Here is a 27,711-nt window from a genome sequence, read left to right on the forward strand (position 1 = left end):
TGTTTATGTAGCAAAATTAAGCATTCTTGAACCTTTAAAATAATGCAATTATTATAGAAAACAAAAGTTTCTTTGTACTCTGAAGTTTGTGCAACAGCTGAAGAGTTTAGTGAAAGATCAGTGATGGAGAATAATCCCGGGCCTGTAGAGGTATGTCCTCTGCCCACTGTTCCTGAGAACAACAGACACTGCACTTCTCAATTCCAGGTAGAGGTGGTACTAGAGCCCCCACAACAAGTGATCTGCTTTAAAAATGATGATAAATACTTCGTCACATAGTCCTTGCTCCTGGGTCAAAATATGCATTACTGTCAGAGTGATCAACTTAATTCACTGCCAACAAGAGAAATTGAAATCTCTGACAATTTTAATCACTGAAGTTAATAAGTCAGTATGTTTTCGAGAACCTGAAAGCACATCGAACATTGGCACAAAACTAAACAGAATAGCATCTGATACAGTACTAGTGTTCAATAAATTTATGCATTAGGGTGGCAAGTTTAAATTAAAAATATACTTTGAATAATTACACACACACACACACACACACACACACACACACAATAAATATATAATCATTTTAAAATGTAATTAGTTTTTATTCTCTAAAACGTTTCAGTTTATTATGCAAGTTACTTAGGCTGACATAATATTAAACATGAAGCAGGGAAAGTGAAGTAAAAAGACAGTACCTGCCAAGGTAAATTTCCTGATGACAAGAACTGTTCAATGTTCTCAAGGACACACAGCACAACGTTAACATTATGCATAAAACCCACTTTTACAAGTGCCCAAATGAAAGACAGAAATTCCTGTGTTTTGTGCAACATTCCAAGATAGGGCTGAGCCTGCAGCAACAGTTCCCTTGTCCAGACCAAGACAAGAAGTAGAATTTCTTCTGCTGTTTCCTGCACAAAAAACAAATATGAAATATACTTTCTCGTAACATAAACAGGTTAACTTACTTTTTGGTATAACCCCTAAAATTTTTTATTATTTGGAAACTCTGAGAGTTGTCCGTATTCATAAAATTACTTTCAAATGCAGTACCTGAGAAAGCATTTTTGATAAGAGATGCAGAATTATTGATAAGTGTCCACTAGTCGGTGAAGCAGTAGGAACTTCATGTCCCAATGTCACTGGAAGTCCCAAAATATCGCAGACAGTTGCTCTACCCTGACTAGCACTAATCAGGCCACTACTTGACACAAAGTGGTTGTATCTGAAACAAGAAGCAGCCATCTATTGGAAACATGCAACATAAATATCAAATACAAATGTTATTGTGAAAAGCAAGTAGCTACCCGGGCAATTTTTTAATTTGAGGTATGACATTAAGCACCCATTTCTTTTCTATGTAATGTTGATAGGAAGAAAGTGCCGTATCTATTTCTTCACATACTCCTAATAATATTTCCTTCAACACAACAGCTGGAACCTAAGTTTTACAGTTGTGTTAGGCTTCTTTCACATTGTTGACATTGTTGTGGCGATTCAGCTGCATGATTCAATTGCTGGAATACACAACTATCGCATCGCTGAATCTCTAGGCATGCAACTGAACCACACAGCAGAAGCTCTGAGGCAAGAGCTGTCTGTGTACTTGTGGGAGCCAGTTACTGAGTGTATTCTGACAAGTAATCATTGCTTTTAGTTTCATTATTGAAAAGAAAATATATTGTATCTTTGAAGTCCGGAACAAATTTTTTTACACTTCTCTCAACACTCATTTTTTTTATCTTATTGCTATTATCCCTATTTTCTGAATCTCAAATTACAGGTCAAAATTCTACTTCAATGATGGAAAGCTCCATGTAGAAAGTTATTTTCAATGCAGGAAAGTGCACATAATTCTTTTAAACTACACAGGAAATACCTGTGATTTAGCAACTGTAAAGTTTGAAAAAAGATAAATGCAGCACAACCTGGCAAGGCAAGGCAACTGTTTACCAACTTCCTCTGTAGCCACACTGCAAGATCACCAAGCGTGAAAGGTGTGAACACTATTCATCACGCGGATTAGTGATTGCAGAGCACGTCGTGTGGTCAAATCGTCAGTGTGTAAGGCCTCATGGAAAATAATGAACACACCTGAGAGGCACTGGCAAGTCACATGACCAAATCCATAGTATGTAAGGTTCCATAGCCTTTTGAGGTTTGGAAATAATAATATAGTTATACAATGTCACCACAAATTTACTATATTAAGGATGTGCTTTAGCACTCTGCAGTCTTTCAATACAAAAATCATTCATTTCATAAAATTTATTTATTAAAAAAATGTTAGCTCATCAGTCTATTACAGTGAAAGGGAATATTTATTAATGGCAAGGTTAGTATCTCCAATGTAATATAGAACTCCATTCTGCAAACACAACCAATAGCTTGTCACGAGACTGAAAAGTCTGTTTGTCTCTTTTTCCTAAATGTATTATTTAAGATTGTTTTACACTCACCCAAAAATGTACTGTAACTGGAAGAGGGGGAAAAATATCTATGTCTTAGTCATCATCTGACTAAACATAACCTATGAAAAATCTTCCGGCAGATTTCAATGATAAGTTTAGTAGTAAAATGTAGAATTTGTCACATCATAAGGAAGCTGTGTTTTGAACTATTCCACATATCCACATCCAAACACTGCTGGCAGCCTGGAAGATCTAGTCTCTCTCAGGCAGTTTGTACTGAGCACTGTCTGATGCCAACTGGGCACAGAAGGTATCTCCCCAGTCTTTGGCGCCATCCCCTTAAGCACACCCCTGTCCACATATATATATATATATATATATATATATATATATATATATATATATATAAAAGGAAAGATGATGAAACTTACCAAACAAAAGCGCTGGCAGGTCGATAGACACACAAACAAACACAAACATACACACAAAATTCTAGCTTTCGCAACCAATGGTTGCCTCGTCAGGAAAGAGGGAAGGAGAAGGAAAGACAAAAGGATATGGGTTTTAGGGAGAGGGTAAGGAGTCATTCCAATCCCGGGAGCGGAAAGACTTACCTTAGGGGGAAAAAAGGACAGGTATACACTCGCACACACACACATATCCATCCACACATACACAGACACAAGCAGACATTTGTAAAGGCAAAGAGTTTGGGCATTTTTTGGGCAGAGATGTCAGTCGGGGCGGATGTACAGAGGCAAAGATGAAGTTGAAAGACAGGTGAGGTATGAGCGGCGGCAAATTGAAATTAGAAATTAGCGGAGATTGAGGCCTGGCGGATAGCGAGAAGAAAGGATATGCTGAAGGGCAAGTTCCCATCTCCGGAGTTCTGACAGGTTGGTGTTAGTGGGAAGTATCCAGATAACCCGGACGGTGTAACACTGTGCCAAGATGTGCTGGCCGTGCACCAAGGCATGTTTAGCCACAGGGTGATCCTCATTACCAACAAACACTGTCTGCCTGTGTCCATTCATGCGAATGGACAGTTTGTTGCTGGTCATTCCCACATAGAACGCTTCACAGTGTAGGCAGGTCAGTTGGTAAATCACGTGGGTGCTTTCACACGTGGCTCTGCCTTTGATCGTGTACACCTTCCGGGTTACAGGACTGGAATAGGTGGTGGTGGGAGGGTGCATGGGACAGGTTTTACACCGGGGGCGGTTACAGGGGTAGGAGCCAGGGTAGGGAAGGTGGTTTGGGGACTTCATAGGGATGAACTAAGAGGTTGCGAAGGTTAGGTGGACGGCGGAAAGACACTCTTGGTGGAGTGGGGAGGATTTCATGAAGGATGGATCTCATTTCAGGGCAGGATTTGAGGAAGTCGTATCCCTGCTGGAGAGCCACATTCAGAATCTGATCCAGTCCCGGAAAGTATCCTGTCACAAGTGGGGCACTTTTGGGGTTCTTCTGTGGAAGGTTCCGGGTTTGAGGAGATGAGGATGTGGCTCTGGTTATTTGCTTCTGTACCAGGTCGGGAGGGTAGTTACGGGATGCAAAAGCTGTTTTCAGGTTGTTGGTGTAATGGTTCAAGGATTCCGGACTGGAGCAGATTCGTTTGCCACGAAGACCTAGGCTGTAGGGAAGGGACCGTTTGATGTGGAATGGGTGGCAGCTGTCATAATGGAGGTACTGTTGCTTGTTGGTGGATTTAATGTGGACGGACGTGTGAAGCTGGCCATTGGACAGGTGGAGGTCAACGTCAAGGAAAGTGGCATGGGATTTGGAGTAGGACCAGGTGAATCTGATGGAACCAAAGGAGTTGAGGTTGGAGAGGAAATTCTGGAGTTCTTCTTCACTGTGAGTCCAGATCACGAAAATGTCATCAATAAATCTGTACCAAACTTCGGGTTGGCAGGCCTGGGTAACCAGGAAGGCTTCCTCTAAGCGACCCATGAATAGGTTGGCATACGAGGGGGCCATCCTGGTACCCATGGCTGTTCCCTTTAATTGTTGGTATGTCTGGCCTTCAAAAGTGAAGAAGTTGTGGGTCAGGATGAAGCTGGCTAAGGTAATGAGGAAAGAGGTTTTAGGTAGGGCGGCAGGTGATCGGCGTGAAAGGAAGTGCTCCATCGCAGCGAGGCCCTGGACATGCGGAATATTTGTGTATAAGGAAGTGGCATCAATGGTTACAAGGATGGTTTCCGGGGGTAACAGACTGGGTAGGGATTCCAGGCGTTTGAGAAAGTGGTTGGTGTCTTTGATGAAGGATGGGAGACTGCATGTAATGGGTTGAAGGTGTTGATCTACGTAGGCAGAGATGCGTTCGGTGGGGGCTTGGTAACCAGCTACAATGGGACGGCCGGGATGATTGGGTTTGTGAATTTTGGGAAGAAGGTAGAAGGTAGGGGTGCGGGGTGTTGGTGGGGTCAGGAGGTTGATGGAGTCGGGTGAAAGGTTTTGTAGGGGGCCTAAGGTTCTGAGGATTCCTTGAAGCTCCGCCTGGACATCAGGAATGGGATTGCCTTGGCAAACTTTGTAAGTAGTGTTGTCTGAAAGCTGACGCAGTCCCTCAGCCACATACTCCCGACGATCAAGTACCACAGTTGTGGAACCCTTGTCCGCCGGAAGAATGACGATGGATCAGTCAGCCTTCAGATCACGGATAGCCTGGGCTTCAGCAGTGGTGATGTTGGGAGTAGGATTAAGGTTTTTTAAAAAGGATTGAGAGGCAAGGCTGGAAGCCAGAAATTTGTCTTTCCTTCTCCTTCCCTCTTTCCTGACGAGGCAACCATTGGTTGCGAAAGCTAGAATTTTGTGTGTATGTTTGTGTTTGTTTGTGTGTCTATCGACCTGCCAGCGCTTTTGTTTGGTAAGTTTCATCATCTTTCTTTTTAGATATATTTTTCCCACGTGGAATGTTTCCCTCTATTATATTCATATATATATATATATATATATATATATATATATATATATATATATATATATATATATATATATATATATATATATATATCTCTCTCTCTCTCTGTGTCTGTCTGTGTGTGTGTGTGTGTGTGTGTGTGTGTGTGTGTGTGTGTGGCGGGGGGGGGGGTGGGGGGGTGGGGGGGGGCGCTCAGAGCAATGCCATAAACTTGAGACAGAACCACACAGCACTGAATGCAAGTTGGAGGACATACAGTAAAGTGAGCATTGTTGATGTCAACATCAAGAATTGTGAGTGAATGGAACAAGTTAGTTTTCCAACAAGACACACAATGCACACTGTCAACTTCTGCAGTGTTGTGCAGATACTTTCAATGTAAGAAAGCCAACAAAATGCATTTAATTTGTAAAGAGTCGCTGGATATCCTGGGTCTCCTGTAATACATCTCTGAAATTTTTTGAGGGTTCGGATTCATTCTGTAGTTACTTTCTCCTCATAACTGTCGCAAAACCTTCGTGCTGCTGTCAACAGTACTGATTTTAGTGAAATGTTTTACAGCTGTCCTCATATAGATAAGTGCCAGATTTTCCATCTGTTTCTTATCAATCTAAATTGGACATAGCTTTTTATGTACATACCCTATTTTATGCTAGTCAACTACACTGAATATGATGTCGAACTACAGTACTTCAGTTTCTGTTTTCTAGTATATTAATAAACTTCCTTCTTTTCTAACACTATAAGCGCAGCAATTAATTAGTGTCATGTTCCATGGATCACTTTGCACGATAAATCATAATGCTGTGGAATGAGTCTTTTTACATTCGCATCAAAAGTTTGTTTATATGATTACAATCTAAACATTTCTAAGCTTTTTTTCTAAAACTCCGTTTGTTTTCAAATTTCACTTTGCTGCCTGTCAGACAGATCAGTGGTCAAAAATGTTTGCTGCAGCATTGTGCACCCTTCCCATGGTAAAGATGACCTTAACGTAATGTTATTTTTCCTTCTGGTATTGTAATTCTGTACATAATCATTCCTTTTGAACTGCAGTGGATTATTTACATCAAAATTCACGAGGGAATAAATATACTGTGCAGCAGTAGTCAGAATGCCCCGCTCCTTGAACAGGTGTGTTCAACATGATTGTGAGTGAGCACCATATATTATTCTTACAGAACATTTTTGAGCAACAAAGACTTACTTTCTTAATGAGGAGTTACCTCAGAACATTATTCCATATGACATTATTGCAAGAAAATATGAAAATTTACTGATCTGCAATGATTCTAAGTGTAAGACGTGGCTGAACTAAGTTGTTTTAGAAGTTCCAAACAGTGTTTTTTCCCTTTAAAATCTTGATGATATGGACACTTATGAATTTTGAAGTTTCCACACTATTTATTATTCTCTCACCATGTGCTGTGCTACATTGATCACTGGTGTGGTACCCCTAGATATGTGCAGATATGCAGAATTGAATATGTTGTGCCTTTTTAAAACTGAGGGTGAGACCATTCACAGAAAACCAGTCAATGATCCTTTTAAGAACTTTGTTTCCCATTTCTTCTGTTTCTGTATGCACGGTTGGACTGATCACAATACTAATATTATCTGCAAAAAGAACTAATTTTGTTTGTTAGACATTAGATGAAAGGTCGTTTACATATATGACGAACAATAGTGGATCTAAGACAGAGCCTTTAAGGGAACACCATACATGACATCTCCCTTCACAATTATGTCCCCGGAGTACTAACTTACTTCCTGCATTCTTATGGTTAGATATGACATTACTCATTGGTTAGCTATAGCATCCATCCCATAAAATTACGATTTATCTAAGAGATTACTTTGATACACAGACAAATGCTTTAGACATGTCACCAAAAATACCAACCAGTGTATTTAAAATCTTGTGAGTGAACGTGTAAATGGCATTGTCAATAGAGTAACTCTCCTGAAACCTTAACTGCATTTTGCTGAGCATGTTATTGTTGCTAAGGTGATAGACTGTTCTAAAATAAATAACCTACTCTAAAGTTTTGGAAGAACCAACCATCATGTCAAAGTTAAAAGTTAACTAAACAGAAATTTCCACTACTTGTTTTATTGAGGAATGAATGGAATTTTGCAGCTGTATTTTTTAATATTTTTGAAGCCCCTTACGGCAACAGATTTTTCATTTCTTCTGCATTTAATTTCCTGAAATGTCTGTTGCATTTTGGACAAATGACAAAAAAACAACACTTGGTAAGATTCTAGTCTTATTTTAAGGGAGATAACATTCTCTCCTGTTATCTGCTGGATGGGAAATACAGCAGCTTCTGCCCTTCCAAAGGAAAGCTGTTCTAATTAACTAGGCTGTAATACCATATACACCTGAATTTAAAGCTGCACTTTTCTTCCAGTTTTCAGGATCAAAAAAATCTCCTGCAACTTAGACTCAAGTGCAAAGCAAATGGAAGTTCTGAAAAATGGGACTAGGAGCCACCACAACTAACTTTTGCCGTCAGTATGCTTTGCCTTTGAATGCTGAAATTTTAAAAATTGATGCACATGAAAATGCTCTAAAGGAAAAAATTGAAAAAACTAAGTCTAGTCACAACTAGATTGGTCTTTTCATGAAGTGCTGGGATTTTTTACGTTGGAATTGCTCATAAGCTGTCAAAAAATTAAGAAGGAAAACGTGTGGAATTTCAGCACTTCATAATCAGGTGGTGCACCGAAAACCAGAACTTTCTTGGCCAGATAGGGAATGCTGACCAAACTCCTGTATATTTTGACATGCCGCCAGAGGAAAGAAAGACAAGTATTATCAAATCAGGGAGTGAAAAAACAGTGAATGTCCACCAAGTTGGCTTGCACAGCAGATGGACATAAATTACCTCCATTCATAGTTTTCAAGCAATCTGAAGTGTTTCCAAGATCTGTTATTGTATGAGCAAACAAAAGTGGGTGGTTTTCAGAGGATATTGTGCTGGAATGGATTAGGCTTATATGGAATCGTCATCCTCAAGCAATGCTTGGTTTACATAGTCTGCTGGTGTTAGATGAGTACTTAGGCTATACAACATCTGCAGTAAAACAGAAATTTTTAGAGAGCAAAATAGACTTGTCAGTAATTCCAGGCAGGATGATATCAGTTCTCCAATCACTTGATGCCTGTTTGAATAAACCGTTTAAAGACAACTTCAACACATGTACATGGACTGGCTTTCGAAAAATGACAGACAACCAACACAAAACAGGACTTGTAAAATACACAAGTTTGTCGCAAGTGTGCCAATGGATTTATGATGCATGGAACTGTGTACCAAACCAGACTGTTAAACACACTTATAAAAATGTTTGATACCAAATGCACTAGATGATATGGAGGATGATTCTCTGTATAAAGAACTGAGCAACAAGGAATCCAATGAAAGTGATTCAGAATTATCTAATTGATATTTTAAACAGTTCCTACAGTTTATGTTATGTAATAAAATTTTGTTTTATATTTCTGCTTTTAATTTCTCAGTTATTTTCATTCTTATTTTGTAAGTTTTGCTAGTTATACATCTGAAGTCTGTTACGAGAAGCCGATTTGCAAGTCTGCGTACGGCAATGTGGCCAACGCTATGTCTCTGATGTTTTCCTACCCATGACGAGAGATGGTTCCTACAAATCATGAATCATGTACACTCCACATCATAAGAATAATAAGAATGTAAATGTTATGCCATATATTCTTCTGTGTTAGCTGTTGTCTCATTTAAATCCTATCCACCTGACAAACTTGAGTGAGAGAATGGCAAATGCGGAAGAATATACATATCATGTAATGTTTATATTCGTATTATTCTTATGCTGAACAGTGACACAATCAGGAGTGAACCACAACAACGGACTTCTAGTATTGATTTTTAAATCTTCTACACCTGTAAGATCTGCAAAGACAAGTTACGGGGTTTTAAATGTTTGAAAGCATAAATTAATCTACAAAACAGCTAAGCTCATGGCTTGAACCCAACTACTGTAGCTGTATCTTCATCCATTCTGTCCAAGTATCCCATGGTAGAATAAACAAACTATGTCTTGACATTGACGTGTGGGTTACAACATTTTTCCCCTTCGATTTTGAGATTCATTTTCTGGGTGCAACAAAATTCAGATAAATACTGTATTTATATACGAAGTTTCAATTATTAAATTCCATACATAGAAAATCGTTTGCCAGAATTAACTTTGACCATATGTACCTATGTAACAAGTGAATACTTGTTTAAGATGAAGTGAGGAACCCTGCAACTAATTAAATGCCTACAGGATAAGCCCTCTTCTCCTCATTAACTAGGTATCATATTGGAGTTTTAAATGCTCCATCATACATTAGGAACCACAAAACTCATTTCTCGATCTGGCATAATGGTCAGTGTCCCCACATAGCACAAAATCATAGATTGATTTTGGATTTTAACTATCAATATTTATTTTACAAACATAATAAACCAATAAAACCTATTACAACTTCTTGTAATTGATAAAAAGGTAACAGCAATGAGCCTTCCATTTGGCAAGTCAATTTAGGACGTAGTATATGGCATAGCAATTGCCCTGAAGTTGTTGAAGCCGCAGGTACTGATGGGAAAGGGTCGTGTTTCAATTGCCTTGCCGTTGCGTTAATGTCTTGTAATGTCTTATTTGTTACATTCCATAAATTTTTATACCAGCATCATGATCTTTAGAGTTAAGATTCTGAGTAACCTTTTTGCAGATTAGCACCAAAACAATGGCCATTAGATCTACCTACAGTTTTACAACCATTATACCAAGTAACAAGAAGGCGCACACACAGTGTTAGGGGACTCTGATTCAACTGGCAATATGCATGAGAGTCCTATGCAAGTTACTGCTGCATAAGGCAAGTCAAAAAGGAATGGAAATGTTACATTAAATGATGGTACAAAATGCAAAGGATTAGTGATCTAGAGCATTAGCTGACAACAAAATTTTTATGCAATAATTTTCTTCAAAAAATTACAAACACATACCTTGAACAGTGGCTGTATAATAGATACAAAAGTGAGTACTGTAGAGCTGGGCAGCACAAAGTGAGCTTATCACTGTATGGTTCCAACTTCACTGCCAGTAATTCTAAAATACTTGGCTTTAGAGCCCACATGCCAATTATAGAGTTACTTGCATTTGCTGGAAGAAACAAAATACCATTTAAAAATAAAATATCTTGAATACTACCTTAATATTTGTACTTCCCTCATTAAAGAGAACTAAGCTTAGTGGCTTCAAAGCTGTACTATAATCATAGGCAGGACTTACATTAACGGGGCTAGGTGCAATAGAATTTTATTCTTACATAAAGGCCATCAAAAGAAAATTTATTTGACTAAGAACTAGTGTATGAGACTAGTAAGGATCATTCTTTGCAACACTGCAAAAACATAGAAATATCAGATTGGGATATATACGTTCAACTTCCAGTGGCACAAAATACTCTCATTGTTAATGTTATAGAATGTAAATGTATAAGGGGCGTTAATAAAGAAACAAGCCAGAGGCATAATTACATAAACCAGTACCTGTATTTTAGAAGTATTGACCCTGGCTGTTGAGACACTTGTCCCACTATGACACAAGGTGGTCAATGGCTGTCTCACACAATTCCTGGCATCGCGATGTTAACCAGTTCTGCAAACACAGCTGGATGTCGTCGTCATCTGAGGTGAACTGGAAAGGTTATGCTGATGTTCTTTGACCAAGGTGGCCCCCTTCCGATTTACTTCCTGCAGCACGGAACAACAGTGAGCCCAGTGTTACTCGCAAACCTTAACCACCCTTCGCCAAGCAATCAAATCAAAACGACCAGGCAATCTCACCCATGGGGTTATTCTGCTCCACAGCCAACACTGCCACGGCACTCCTGCAGGAATTCAAATGGGAGATTCTCGGGCACCCTCCATACAGTTCAGACCTCTCTCCCTGTGATTACACAATTTTTGGTCCCCTTAAACAGGCTTTGAGGGTCAAAAGATTCATGTTGGACGACGACGTCCAGTTCTACGTGCAGAACTGGCTAACATCACAGCCGCAGGAATTTTATGAGGCAGCCATCCACCGCCTTGTGTCACAGTGGGACAAGTGTCTCAGCAGCCAGGGTCAATACTTCTAACATACAGGTACTGGTTTCTGTAACTATGCCTCCAGCTCATTTATTTTTGAACGCCCCTTATACATTATGTTACAGAAACATGAAAAAAATACACAAAATAAAATTTCACACAGAATACTGCTGTTTAGAATCCCATGTAAAGAATGCAATAGGCTCTTCAAAATAAAACAAGACTTATGAAGACTTCTTACTGTCTAACTCTTAGATACTAAAATTACAGTTAGTGCTGAAACAAATACATCCTCTCGACATTATTTGCAAAATTAAGGAATGTTCATGATCTTTCTTAGAGATGTTGTTGCCTTAATATTTTGCCACACTGCTATGAAGGCTTCCTTCCATTTTGCACAGCTGCATGAAAGAAAATTGGAAAACTGCTTGGCACACAGGAGAATGGGGCCATTTTCCAACCACACACAAAATTTTTAAAAAAAGTTGTACTCTGTTACAGACGATCTTCACCTCACAGTTCCCCCTATTTACAATGCTCCCAATTCATAATTAGACAACTGCCATCATCTACCAGATAAAGGCCACCCCCCTAACATTTCCATGATTTATGATCTTCAGCACACACATCCATACTGTTCCTGTACTTTTTGTAATGCCATCAACCCACTTTCCATTAAGTTTTTTTGCCTAGTCCCTTCTTATCTTTTGAAACCCAGCAAATTACTTCTGTGATCAACCCATCGCCCATTAACCTAACTACCTGTTCTTCCCATCCACATACCATTTGCACTTATTCATAACTGTTTCACACTAGAAGTCCATCTCTCAAAAAGTCAAAACTGGTAGCACACCCAGACTGTAGATTTTCCTGTTTAGGAAAACTTTTAAAAACCATGTTTAGTTTTAAAAAGTTAAAAAGCTACAAAAGGCAGTTTTGCTCTTCTGTTTATTACTTTTGTTGCCAATACAGCCATTGTCTTCAAACTGTCTTGAATTAGTGACCTCAGAATTCATTTTCAGGCTAACTTCAAACTTGCACCTTCAAGTTTTTACCCTCTTTGAAATCAATATACATGAGAAACAGAATAATGTCAACACGTAAATAAAGATGGTGCAGGTATATTCCATTAACATGTATTCTTTCTTCATTTCTAATTTGAACTATTCCTCTGGGGATTCTATGAATAGTTTCACTGACATGGAATCTCCTTGTCTGACTCCTCTTTCAAATCTGAATTTCCGACTGTCATGACTCAAATGGCCCATTTCGCTGCATACATTTTGTATCATCATCATTGTTGTCTTCCCACTGCATGATAACATCCATGTTTCTCTTCCAGCTTTATATAGTTGATGATAATTTTAGTTGGTTTCTTTTAAGTTAAGGATATGAGGCTGATGAGCATGTAGTTTTAAATGTCCTACAAAATCATTTCAAGTAAACCAATCACTGCACTGTGCCAGTTTTGTTCCACTGTCTCTAAAGATGATCTACAAGAAATCTTTCAAATTACATATTTATTACAGAATTATCTCTGTACTTGGGATCTTTGCTATCGTAACTAGTGAAATTCAATGGCGGCCAAAATTAAAGCATCACACGGAAATTTTGCACACTTGCATTAATTTTGCCACAAAACAGTATAAATAAGTGATAGTAAAGTAGAAACAATGTAAAGCATACAGAACATAAATAACTGCTATATGTATTATGGTAGACAAAAATGTTCAATTTCTCCAACTTAACAGATCTGCACACACATTCTAACAACTGGTTAATGTGCTCAGTATGGGATGTGACAACCTCTGACACCAATACAGGCCAATGATGGGACATGCTTTGAATATCATCAACCTCATGTTGAGGCAACAACACCCATTCTGCCTATAGAGCTGTTCACAAGCCTTGGAGAGTGACTGGTGGATGCTGACGTGATGCAACCTATCTCTAGTGCATCCCAGACATGCTCTACGGCATTCAAATCGGAAGGGCAAGTAGGCCACATCATGCCTGCAACATCTTCCATTCCCAAAAAAAAACATCAACCATCCATGTTATATGAGGCTGAGTATTACCATCCATCAGTATGAAGTCTGGGTCCACAGCACCGCACAACAACTGCACGTGAAATACCAAGATCTCCTCACGGTACCTGACAGTAGTTAAATCTTGCTGATTCATCCATACAATTCAAGTGGTCAACATAATCCCTTCCCACACCATCAGGGATCCTCCTCAATACTGGTCCCTTTACACAATGTTTGGATCTCGAAATTGTGTTTCATGTGCCCACCAGAAACAAATCCATCGAGAATTGCCATCCAGACCAAATTGGGACTCCTTTGTGAAAACAACATTGGCCCACCGTTCGACCACCCAGGTGACATGTCAACAGCTCCACTCTAGAAGTTCCCTTCTGTGAAGGCATGCCAGAGGAAAACCGGCAGCAGGTCTCCAACAATAAAGGCCACTCTTTTGAAGACATCTGTACACAGGTTGCCTCAATACAATACATCCAGGGGATGCTACGTGATCAGATGCCAGTTGCAGTGCAGTAGTGAGGCGGTACTGTCATGCCATTACAGCCAAATAATGGTCCACACTTTTCTGATGCCACACATGTTCGGCCACGTCCCGGTCTCTGGGATACAGTTTCAGTCTCTATAAACTATCGCGTCACCCGAAACATAATGGAACAATTCACATTATGCCAGCAGGTCCCATCAGTTTGCGACTCTCCTGCTTCCATTCTTCCTATGGCCCTCCACAGCAGGCGTTTTCTCTGTGCCACACTGCACCATCAGTGACTGTGTACATAGCGACTGTGGATGTGAGACTACCCTGCAAACACTACCCCACTTGATAGGTGCCCTGACGTCACTGCTGGCATGGTTGTCCATTGATAGGAATACCTTTTTCCATGCAGAGCACGATCATAATGACATCTGTTGACAGCTTGCATGATTATATCATGAATTACACAGAGAACAGGAAAACAGCAGTTTGTTGCTTTCATTTTGGACACCAGTGTATATAGTGCAGTGTGTATCCAACACAAGTTTCTAACAATGAAAAATCCAGGATGGTATAATGACAATACTATCAAAAGGATAGACTGCTACTCACCATGTAGCAGAGATATTGAGTCGCAGACAAGCACAACAGAAAGACCACCTCCACTGCCCCCAAAACCACCCTCTGTTAACTTTCCAGAATGTCTTAACCTTGAACCTTGCCTCACAATCATTCCCCAAATCCCTCAACATGCAAGCTAACTTCATATTTGCAGAAAGAACCACAAACCACCACCTAAAATCTCATCTCAACCTTATTATCTTACCTGCTGACCAAAGCTCCACCACTGTTATGAACCACAAGGATTACGTGCCAGATGGACTGTCAGCTGTCAGATTCACCCACCTACAAACCCTACCACAGTGACCCCATTCCAAAAACTCATCAGGATCTTCAGTCTCTCTTGACATCCTTAGGCCCATCCCAGAACCTCTCTCACCTTGCTGCCTCCTCCCACGATGGTTTCCGTGCATCTCGATGATAAGGCCGTCCAGGAGATATGGATGATGGAAAAAGTGCCTTAACCAGTAACTCACAAGTTGGTTGCTTGTTTTTGCACTCTACCATCCGACACTTACAGTACCATTCTTGCTGCACGTTGCTCTACGGTGGACATAGCACACAGACATGCGACATCAAATTCACTGCCACAGTTGTATTATAGCCCAGGGTCATGGCAGCATCCCAGTCTCCTAGTCCAGCTGCGCAACAAGCCACAAAACTTTTGCCTCACAGGACGAAGTCACCTGCTACACAACCAGCAGGTCCGAAAGTACAGACGGAATACACATGCAAATACCTCTTAAATCCATCCAACCAACATCTGAATATTCCTCTGCCAACCAGAGAAATCAAGCAAAGACAAATGGTCTTCTCCTTTCTGACTTGGGGATCATCTTCAATGGTGTTGCCACGTGATAACCTAGCCCAGGCGAAATCCATGTCACCAGAGCGCACTGCCAACTGTTTTTCTGCCCTGGACTCTGCAGACTGACAGAAGGAAAATGTCGATACCTCTGCAGATCTCATGGAGCAGGATCCTCCAACCTCTACTTCCTCCACCAGTGAGTCTTCGAGAGCTGACACTCGACAGCCACCAAGGTGACACCCCTTCATTTTTTCCATCCTCCCCTTTCCTTGTCGTACTCTCATCCAATGGGATGATCTCGGCCTCTGACCCAACAGAGAGAACTAATGGCTGCTCTTTGAGTTGCAGTGTCCTCTTGTTCTCCACCTCCAGGAACAAAATTTCATCCTCACGACAGTTCTGAGCTCTCGCTTTTCTTCCCAGTTCTCTTTGACCTTTCCCTTGAGGACAGCATTCCATCTCACGGGGGAGACTCACTGCACATGCGGGATGCAATTCATAGCCAACCCACCTCCTGACTATCCGACTTCCAACTGTTGCAGTTCATCTTTTCTGTCCTCACTTGACCTTTTCCCTTTGTACCATTTTTATCCCTACACCACTTGGTGCCACCAGGGTACACTTCCTCCACCTTATTGGGCAGCTACCTCACTCGTTTCTGCGGCTCCGTGACTAATGCGCACCATCCCCTTTGGGGTTGTCCCAGAACCTGCCCACGGGGTGCCCTCTTCGCTGACCTTCTCAATCAACTTCACCTGCTCTACCTTAACACAGGAGTACCCACTTTCCTTTGAGACCTATCCTTTCTGCACTGCCCAGCTTGCCCATCATCTCGAGTTGTCCATTCTCTCCGATTCATACTCTAGCAACCATTTCCCATGTGCTATCCATTTGCTGACTCACTCTCGTCCTAAGTGCGCATCCAAGTGGCAGCTCGCTAAGGCCGACTGGAGGATTTACTCTACCCTGAGGCCCTTCGATGAACATTGTTTCGCCAGTTGTGATGACGAGGCAGAATATGTTCAAACATTACCCTTACTGACACAGAACATTCTATTCCTCATGCTGCTTCTTTAGCCCACTGTGTCCTGGTGCCTTGCCGGACTTAGGCATGCCAGGGCAATTTGCATGTGGAAAGATGTTCTCCATGTTTTTAACCATCACCCTACGGCGAAAAACTGCATTCGTTTTAAACAGCTGATGGCAGTGTGTCGTCGCGTTTTTGGGATAGCAAAAAGACTAGCTGGATTTCCTTCATTAGTTCTTTTAACTGTTCCACTCCCTCTTCCGTCATGTGGGCCAACTCCGACGGCTCTCTGGGACCAAGGTCCAGTCCCCAATTACCATCTGTCCATAGGAGATGGATGTCATAGTGGACCCTATTGCTGTCTTCAACACCGGGGCCACTTTTTTATGGAGATTTTGAGCTGCACCCACTAACACCCTGCCTTCCTCCATCGGAAACTCGCATAGAAGGCTCAGGCGATACCATTCTCTTCTCAGAATCTTGAGTGCTACAATACCACCTTTACTACGAGGAGCTAGATCGTGCTCTCACTTCATCCTGATCCTAGAGCCCAGGGCCAGATGATGTTCACATTCAAATGTTGCAGAACCTTTCCCTAGTGGGCAAGCACTTTCTCCTTCATATGTATAATTGCATCTGGACAGAAGGCTAGTTTTCAGATTCTGGCGTAAAGCCATTTTCATATCCATACCTAACACAGTAAGTTATCACCCCATTTCTCCCACCAGTTGTTTGCAAGGAACTTACGATTCATGCCCGGATGGTGTGGCAGTTTGAGTCTCACAATTTATTAACCACTGCACAGTGTGGATTTCAAGTGTGGTCGACCATCTTGTCACTTTGTCAATCCACATCATGAATGGTTTTCTGTGGAAATACCGGACTGTGGCCATGTTACTCGATTTGGAGAAAGCCTACGACATCTGCTGGAGGACTGCTATTCTCCGTAATCTCTACACGTAGGACACCTGTGGTCACCTGCTTGTTCCATTCAGGAATTTTTAAAAGACTGAGATGTGTGCATTGTGCCTTGTCGGACACCTTTATCCAGGAAACTGGGGTGCATCAGGGTTCTGTCCTGAGGGTCGTCCTCTTTGGTTTCACCATTAGCGCTATAATGGCCTGTCTCCCACCGTGCATCTCAGACTCCCTTTTCCTCTTATGACTTTGCGATCTTTTGCAGTTCTTCACGGACCTGTCTCCTTGAGCGACATCTTCAGCGATGTCTCAATCATCTTTACTCGTGGAGCATCAACCATGGCTTTCGCTTTTCCACTGACAAAACTGTTTACATTAATTTCTGGCTGTGCAATTGGTTTCTTCCACTGTCTTTGCATCTTGGGCCTGTTGCTCTTCCATTAGTTGTAATTATGAAATTCCTAGGGCTCATGCTCAATAGGAAACTTCCTTGGTCCTCCCAAGTGTCTTACCTGGCAGCCCATTGTATGTGGTCCTTCAATGTCCTACGTGTCCTCAATGGTACTCCCCCAGATGCAGATCAAACCAGCCTCCTCTCTTAGTACTGGCCCCTAGTCTGTTGAAAACTGTAGACTATGGGTGCTCTGTTAATGCATCTTCACATTAATCCCCTTAAGCTGTCTCTATCCCATCACCATCATGGTATCTGTTTGGCCACTGGTGCCTTTTACACTAGCCCAGTTGAGAATGTGTATGCAGAAGCTGCCGAACTGCTGCTGTTGTACTGCTGTGACTTTCTCCTCAGCAGATATGCATGCCATTTGTCTGCCATACATAGCCACCCATCCTATGACTCCTCCTTTGATGACGCCTTTGACCACCAGTAAGGGGCGCATCCCTCTTCTCTGTTACATCCTGAAGTCCACTTTTGGCAACTGCTCCGGTGGCTTAACTTCACACTAAATTCCACTTTCACAGAGGGTGTGAACCCTTCAACACCTTGGCATCATTTGCTTCCTAAAGGACACTACTCCAGCCTCGCTCTATTGCCTTCAGTTCCACGACCTTCACATGGAACTTCGTGATTATTCCTTTGTGTGCACTGATGGCTCTCAGACTGTCTGTGGTGTTGGGTGTGCCTTTGTCATTGGCGCCAACACGTTTCGATATCAACTTCCGGCACACTGCTCAGTATTTACAGCAGAGCTCTTTGTCCTGTGTCAGACCACAGCTTACATCCGACGACACAGGCTTTTCAATTGTGCCCCCTCCCCCTACTCTCTGAACACCCTTCGAAGTCTCTCTGCACTGACCACCACCCGTCCCTTAGTGCAAAGGGTCCAGGAAAACTTTCACTTGCTCACTCTTGATGGAGCCTCTGTGATGTTTATGTGGGTTCCTGATCATGATGGTCTGCCAGGAAACAAGTCTGCTTACGCTGCCGCCAAGGCTGCAGTCCTCGCACCTCATCCCTCTAGTTTCTACATTCCCTCCGATCCTTGATGCCTCAGAACATGTCCTACCAACCGATCCCTTCTTCTAGTAAAGTTGTGCCACAAACTCCTCTTCTCCCCAATTCTATTCAATACCTCCTCATTAGTTATGTGATCTACCCATGTCTGTGTTGTCGTCTGTCAGTAGGTAGTGTCACTTTGGCATCGCCATTGGTCCTCCCTCCATGAGAATAAGCTCCAGATTTTTAAGCTTCTCCCAGCGGCTTGGACGACCTGCTCTAGGCCCTTCCGCCGGAGGGAGGTCATTTTAACTAGGTTGCGTATTGGGCACTGCCTTTTCAGCCTGTCACCTGTTAAGTGATGTTCCTCCACCACTTTGTATACATAGTGCCCAAGTTTTAACTGTTTCCTGAGGGAATGCCCATTTTTTAACCGTTTACATTCCCACTTGGGTTTGCCATCCGAGTTATTGGCCATTTTAGCAAATGACACGCAGGCTGTTTATCAGTCATAGCAATATGGTGAAGGCCATTTAATTTTTAGTTCTGGACCTCCATTTCTGTATGGTGTCCTTCGTAGCTCTTTCTCCATGTCCTTGTTTTTAGCTGTCTTCTCTTATGTCACTTGGGATTGATGTTTAGTCATTTCTTAACTCTTCTCTGTCTTCGTGTTCTATAGTTTTTACTTGGGCATGTATGACACCCAATTGTTTTTGCACCCCCTATATGGTACAAAGCGAAAAAAATCAGGTGAGAGGCAAAGGTGAACTGCAACAGATTGAAGACTGGTGGTCAGCGTGATGGGTTGACTACAAATGTCATCCCGTATCATTAACATGACTCCCCCACGAGATGGAATGCTGACCTCTGAGGGAAGGTCAAAACAGGCGGAGAAGAAATATGAAAGCTCAAAGCGGTTGTTAGGATGCAATTTTGTTTCCTGAAGGCAGAGCACAAGTGGACACTATGATGCTAAAAGCAGCCATAAATCCTCTTTGTGGGATCAAAGGCAGCCAACATTCCATTGGAAGTGTGTCATGATGAGAAAAAAATTAAGGGATGTCACCTCGGTGACTGCTGAGTGCCAGCCCGCAAAGACTCCCAGCTGCAGGGCACAGAAGCAGGAGGATCCTCCTCCATGAGGTCCACACAAGCATCGGCTTTCTTGTACAGTCAGTCAGAGGAGTCCAACACTGAAAGAATGGTTAGTGGTGCGCACCGATGACACGGAGGTCGGCCGGGTAAAGGTATGACTTGGCGACACCGTCTAAGAGGACCTTCGAGTCGGCAAAGGAGAAGGCCATTCGCATTTGTTGGACTTCATCGAGCCTTTCCAGTTATCAGAGGAAGACTCAGGTGTTGTTTGGCTGGAGGGATGTTCGAAGTCTTCACAGGAGTACTCCTTTCTGGCCTGCAGGTTGTGTTGGCGGTGGCTTCACCGCTTGAGGTGAGAGTTTGATGGCTTGTTGCACAGCTGGACGAGGGGACGGCGGTGCTACCTTGACACTGGGCAATTTCACAATCTCAGAGCCGAATTTGAGGTCGCATGTCCGTGTGGCCATGTCCCTTGTGGTGCGAGATGTAGCAAGAACAGAACTGTTATTCCCAGATGGTAGAACACAGGGTTTGCAGCTAACCAACAACTTGTGACCACTTGTTCCTTTATGCGAATCTCCTTAAGATACATGGGACAATCTTGAGAAGAGGCGGCATGACAGACATAGCACTTAATGCAGTAGGGAGGAGGAGGTGGAAAATCACCCTCGTGATCATCCCTACCACGGGTTACACATTTGGCCAGATGTCGACAGGACATTTGAGTGCGGTTGAAACACGACACTGGCGGCAGCGCATCATTTTCAGAATGTACGGTTAGACTGTGAGAATTTCATAGCCTGCTTTGATCTCAGATGGGAGCACCACCCTATCAATGATGAGAAAAGATGTGCATGTGGGCACTAAGAAGGACTCTACAATTTTCATCACCCGGTGGACAGCAATGACACGCTGATCAGAGAGTTATGATTGGATTTCGACTTAGGTCAGACTGTCGAGCAGCCTATTGTAATTAACACCGTGGGAAGAATTCAGTGTTCAATGGGCCTTGACACGGACAGAATAGCCGTGGAGGAGCGAAGCTGCAAGCAATTGTGCTTGAGAATCAGCAGTAGTCTCCAAAACCAAAGTACTATTTCATAAACTAGAACAGGATTTCACAGGGCCAACAATGGCATCAGCACCTTTCTGAATAATAATCTGATTCACAGTTGTGAAGGGCTGACCATCTTCAGTACAGGACACCACGAGGAGCCTTGGTGCAGATGGAAAAGTGTTTGAAACGTTAGCCTCGTTCACTTTATGTTTCTTAGCCACTGACTGAGAAGATGACTGGCTCATCGCGAGAAAATCCTCACAATTGCCAACGGCTCCAATGGCACGCTCCTTCCAACTGGGAGCCCCCTTCAGAAGGGGGTGCACCCACCTTAGGTGACTATCCGCATCTCCTAAACACCTGACAGAAGGACCTATTAGCAATTTGGGAAGGTAGCAGCTCAGGCAATCACCCCTCCCTGGGCCTGGCCTGTACCAGGGGGTACGTGCGAACCCTACCTGTCGACCTGGGGTTGAGAAATGCGCCTTACCCAGTCACCTGTTACACATCAGAAGCGTAGGTCGGTCTTCAGGAGCACACAGGGGAGGGGGAGGAGGAGGAGGAGGAGGAGGAGGAGGAGGAGAAGAAGAAGAAGAAGAAGATGATGATGATGATGATGATGATGATGATGATTAACCTTAAATGCCAAAACAGAGAAAAGGTAGGAGAAGAGGAATGAAGAAAGAAAGAAGGATCGAAGGACAGTGGAGACACTGTTCAGATACTGGCTACTGAAAATGCAGAACACATTTCCAAAAACATCCTAGATATGTTCCCCGAGGAAGGGGGAAAAGAACAGGACGAGAACAGGCTTGCAGCACAAAAGGGAAAAGATGCTGCAAAGGCTGGGGACCTGTGTTAGCCGAGTGTCAAGCTGCCAAAGAGGAGCGAGCCCTCTGGGGGATTTGGGAAAAAGTGACGTAGCGAAGGCTGGACATTTAGAGAAGGACTAACACCATGAAGTTTCATGTTCACAGCTTGACTATTTTCACATCAGGAATTAAAACTTTACAACTAACCCTCGTCCAGGCACTTTCATTTTAGTTAATATTGCCCCTTACTTAGTTCATTTCATACTTTCCTCTAGGGGATGTCTTAAGAACAATTTTTTTCCCTCCCTCGTGAAATTCCACTAATGTATGACCTTTGTCATTTCTGTTATCAGACCTAATTATATGTGCATAAATTCACCAAAACAAGGCAGTGTCTGATCTGCTCAATCCTCTTTATCTACTTATTAGCCTGGTTCAAAAATGTTTTTGGTAAATACAGTGGCAGGATACGAAATTATGTTGAATCCTCCACATCACCAATTCTTATTCATTGCAATACAACCTTCTCGGGTCTTTGACTGCATCAACTTGCAGTTTGTTTGCAAATATTCTGGAAGGCATATGCACTTTCACAGGAAGGTATAAATCTTCCAAATGTTGTGGATGGAGCAGGAATCCTATAAAGATTTCACTGCATTCATGTGCAGCGAAATCCTCCATTTGCACATCGCTCTTATTGGCCCACTTGTATGTCTATATAAGGACTGATTATCTGTTTATGCACAGGTCCTATCAAAAACAAAAAAGAGTAACGTAAAATTAGCAAGGTATGAATTTATTTAAAACGGAAGAATATAGTTAAAACTATGCTCACAAGTATATGTGAGTGGAACAGGTTGTGTATCTGTGCTCTGACAATCACTGAGCTTTCTAATCCAAGTAATTACCTTGATGCTAACACGGTTGCAATAGAACAAATGGATTGGAGCCAATGACACTTCCCGGTCACCATCCATCACCAACAACAATGGATGACGTCCATAAATAAGAGGTCAGACTCAAGTTGCGAGAGGGGAGATGGCATCTCTGGGGCACCAGGTTGGCCTTGTACTGGGACTTATGTTTCTGTTTTTTCTCTTTCATTGACTGTGGAGTGTAGGGCACAGAGCAGGCTTCTGTAAGATCCAGAAACGAAAAAGAGTGCACAACCTTGGGCTATGCAGACTGTGTCCCATGGCCAAATAGTGTAGCACGCCTGTGGCCTGAGAGCAGCACCTGCCAGGGGAGGGCGAGGGATTACTGGCGGGGAAGAGAGGATGGTGGTACTGGGATATAAAGAGGGAGGAGGAGGAAAGGATGTAACAGGCAGAAAAATAGAATAAATAAATAAATAAAAATAATAAGGGAATGAAGTACTATGTTGTTTACTCATAATTTCTAACTTCAAATAATAATGGCGGTATTTCACAAGGTTCAATTATGAAAACTATTTCATTTTTTATCCAAGTCATCAGATACTTAGAAGCTGAAAAGTGGCAATTTTTGTGACAGCTGATGCTTATTCATAGCTAGACTTCAATTTCAAATGTGTCAGATGGTGACAATAACTCAAGAAAAATCTTACCTAGATCAGCTAATGCAGATAGGTGGAACATGACAATGAATTTAACATCCTTCTCATTATAGACTGTGTCACTGTGAGGGTTTGCCTGACAAAAATCTTCTATGGTGGGAACAATCATTTTGTATGCTCTCTCCAGATCTCCCAAGACATATCTGCAAAAAATTATTGTCACACATTAACAACTGGCAGGAATTACATGTACTATTTATTATATTTACTTATTAGACAAAACATTTTGGAGATTAAAAAAGCATCTGCAAATAAAATAACTTGAGATATATTTCTCATGTGATATTTCTAGCATCTTGAACCAACAATTGCAAATAATACTATGGGGAAGCATTAGGAACCTCAGCAGATAAGCTTTTCATGAGAGAGACACTCACTCTCATTCAAATAGGCACAGCAGTAAATGGCTGTTGATCATCATCATTGAGAAAGTTCAACCGTATAGCTACATCCTTTTAGGATTCCCATCTCACAGACATCTCCCAATCCTGGCTCCACAAATTTCCGAATTTCTTATCCTTGTCAGATAAGACTAGGCACGATGGAAGCAAGGACTCCCACTGGAGGCTTTCATGTGGGTGGTTCGATATGTCTGGTAAATTTTCATAAAAGATGAAAACATTTTTACTGCACCTTCATGGTTGGTAAGCTTCATTATTCCAAGGTTCATGTAAAGAATACGAACAACATACAACGTACAGTTCATTGTTGGCAGCCATTTGAATTATTGTGTCAATCGTAACTGATAATGGAGAAAACCGAGTTTCATCCTGTTATTGAACATTTTCATTTGAAGGGTTGGACTGCTGCACAAATCAAAATAGAACTGGATGGAGTTCATGCCAGCTCAGCAACATCATTGAAAACCATTCACTTATATGAAACTTCCTGGCAGATTAAAACTGTGTGCCCGACCGAGACTCGAACTCGGGACCTTTGCCTTTCGCGGGCAAGTGCTCTACCAACTGAGCTACCGAAGCACGATTCACGCCCAGTACTCACAGCTTTACTTCTGCCAGTACCTCGTCTCCTACCTTCCAAACTTTACAGAAGAAAGATTAATTAAGAAGATTAATTTAAACATGGTCAGACAAGCACTGAAGACAAAGCACGCACCAGCTGTCCAACTGAGGTCACAACAAATGAAACCACTGACAAAGGCCATGTATGGTAATGCAAGATCACCAAATAAAAATTTGCGAGACTACTGACGCAGAGAACTGGCTATGAAAAAGCTGTTTGTGACATGGGTGCTGCAATTGCTCACAGCCGACCAAAAGCACGTCTGGCAAAACATTTCAACACAATGTTTGGTGTGTTTAATCACAATCTGGATCCACCATCCAGAGTCAGAACAGCAGTCAGAACAATGGACAAAGCCTGACGAAGGTGCACCAAAGAAGGCAAAGACTATTTTGTCAGTTGCTAAGCTGATGGCCACAGTTTTTTTGGATTCCCAAGGAATAATCCTCACACATTACTTTGGGAAAAGGCAGAACCATAACTGGGCCCTATTATGCTTCGTTGTTGGATCATGTGAAACTTGCATTGGCTGAAAAAAAGACCAAGGTTGGCACAGAAAAAAAGCATTCTTTCACAGGGATAATGCACAACCCCACACACCAATTATGATAATGGCAGAAGTGAATGAACTGGACTCTGAATTTGCTTCTCATCCACTCTATTCATCAGACTTAGCCCCAAATGACTTCTTCCTGTTCCTTATCGTGAAACTCTGGCTTACTGGGAAGAAATTTTCATCAAATTATGGGAGCTGCAGTCAATGAGTAGTTTGCAGAGTTTGGCAAAACCTATTTTTCCAATGGTTTGAAAAATTTGGAGGATTGCTGAATCAAGTGTATAGCTCTCAAAGGTGGCTGTGTCAAGGTGTAGGTTAAATTGTTTATGAAACAAACATTTTTCCTCACTTTTTTTTACCATGCTTATCAAACAACCCTCATAGGTTGAGATGAAATCATTAAATGCCCAATGTTTCTCTTTGGCTGCTGTTATCTTCCACTCTTAGCCTGACACTGTTGTTATACACAGTGCTGATAATGACATGTAGGTGACAAGGCATAACAAAGTTCGGCGTCACAGTTGGAAAAACACACACACACACACACACACACACACACACACTGTTCACTGAGGTGTCTCATTTCTGTAAGAGTTATTTACAAGTTTATAAATTACAAATATAGTTCAAATGGCTCTGAGCACTATGGGACTGAACATCTGAGGTCATCAGTCCCCTAGAACTTAGAACTACTTAAACCTAACTAACCTAAGAACATCACACACATCCATGCCCAAGGCAAGATTTGAACCTGCGACCATAGCGGTCGTGCAGTTCCGGACTGTAGTGCCTAGAACCACTCGGCCACTCCAGCTGGCTTATCAATTACACTCTTTAGAAAAAAATTAACTAACTAGGAAAATCAGCTAAGGTGTGTACAGATTGAATAAACTGTCACCACTTTAGTGACAATCACATTAGCTTCTCAAAGTGGCCCTGCCCCAAATCCATTAATAAATGAAACTTTAAAAAATCATATTTTTAACCATAACTTCCATCTTTGCATCCTTCACATCTAACAATGGATATCAATTTTCTGACTGTCAAACAATGTCAAATTAAATATTTTCATTCATTACACAAATCATTAACTTTCAGAGGATCTACAATCTTAAATAAAAAGTTGCATGCAACATATTCTCACCTGTATGCCTCTTGTAATAGTGGAATATTTTTCAAATTCAATAAGCTATGATGAATTCCTATTACTTCCTTCTGGATAAGCAGCGAAGGTGAAAAACGCAGCTCCAGAAGATATGACGATGGTCCCAACAACTTCTGAACAAGTTCTACAGGGAGATTAGCACTCACCTCTCTCACAACCTGCAACATCACATAGAACATGCTATACTGCCTACTTCATCAGCAGGTGGGAAATGACAGAGACAAGGAAGACATAAGTAAATCAAACACTGTAATGTAATGAAACTATACATATAAAAGTAGCAGCACTGGTTATTTAAACATAATTTCTGTATATCAATTGTCATACATCTTTTTTTCAACAAAGTGCACAAAATGGTGAGATGACATGGACTTCCACAACATAAAAACACGAAAAGTTTTCCTCCCTCTAACCACAAAGCTGTCTCTCACATTGTTCTTGTGTTGTTGCCTAGCTCATACAAACCACCATCCCCCCCCCCCCCCCCAAATGGTCTGACCATCAAATTACCTATCTCTGGCTGCAGCCCCTCCTTCCACAATGACCTCCATTTGTTCAGATTCCATCAGTCCTTAACCCTCACCACAGTTTTGCACCACCATAAAAATCAGGCCCAACATCTTGCAATATCTCTTCTCCATGTGCAAAAATCCTCATGTCTGCAATAAATTCTCACATTTATACTCTTGCCCTCGAGGAACTAGAGCAACATGCAGAACACTACATCAAAAAACTTTCCAACCTGTTCATTTTCTACTGTCACCCTGAACTACCACTATCCACTACCTGTACAAGTGCCTCCAAACCTACCCCACTTCCCCCAATAGCTGCCAAGTCTGCCTCACAGACCTACTACATTTACCACACCCTCAGAAACTCCCTCCCACAACCACACAGATACAAAACAAGGTCATGAATCTTTCCTCCAAAAACCTTAGTTCCACAGAAGTATTAGTCATTTCCAAAGGTCTTACCTTTTACCCAACTCCCAAATTCAAACATGCTGAACTTGTTAAAGATCTACGCAGGGATAAATGATTGTCATAATAAAATAAGAGAAATCAGGGCTCGCAAGGAAAGATATAGGTGTTTGTTTTTTCCATGCACTATTCATGAGAATTATTATGAAGCTGGTTCAACAAACCCTCTGCCAGGCACGTAAGTGTGATTTGTAGAGTATCCATGTAAATGTGCTCTCATTCTCCTGGTACCTAAAGTGGAAACACTTTATCCCCACAAACCCTACTAATCAGACTAAACCCAAAATGAGTACTGAATACTGCCTGACTCAGTTCATTCTTCCATCCAACTGTGATCCATCTCACTGTCCCCAAGTCACCCTGTCAACATTCCAGAATTTCTTAACCCCGAGCCTTTCCTCACCATTATTTCCCAATTCCTTGAACATGGAAACCAAACTTACATCTGCAGAAAGAACTGCAATTCACCACCTAAAAACTGATCCTGACTTTACAATCCTACCTGTCAACACAGACTCCAGCATTGTGGTTCTGAACCACAGGGGATTACCTCTGCCAGTTGTCAGATTCGTCCACCTACAAACCCCATCCCAGAAATCTGACAGCATCTCCAATCCCTCCATAGCCTC

General features: G+C 41.9%; 1 protein-coding gene across 1 annotated transcript in view; it reads right to left on the minus strand.

Moving 5' to 3' along the window:
• The window catches only part of LOC124605141 (serine/threonine-protein kinase SMG1), a 352,264-nt gene that overhangs the window by 217,606 nt on the left and 106,947 nt on the right, over positions 1-27,711 (minus strand). Inside the window, exons 9-13 of the mRNA XM_047136625.1 lie at positions 26,082-26,260; positions 23,350-23,501; positions 10,371-10,527; positions 1,051-1,222; positions 693-908 (exon numbers count right to left, since the gene is read on the minus strand). Coding sequence (XP_046992581.1) covers positions 693-908; positions 1,051-1,222; positions 10,371-10,527; positions 23,350-23,501; positions 26,082-26,260 — 876 coding nt within the window. The remainder of the gene's footprint in view (positions 1-692; positions 909-1,050; positions 1,223-10,370; positions 10,528-23,349; positions 23,502-26,081; positions 26,261-27,711) is intronic.

Source organism: Schistocerca americana, chromosome 3 (assembly GCF_021461395.2).
Source record: "Schistocerca americana isolate TAMUIC-IGC-003095 chromosome 3, iqSchAmer2.1, whole genome shotgun sequence".
Taxonomy (NCBI): Eukaryota; Metazoa; Arthropoda; class Insecta; order Orthoptera; family Acrididae; genus Schistocerca; species Schistocerca americana.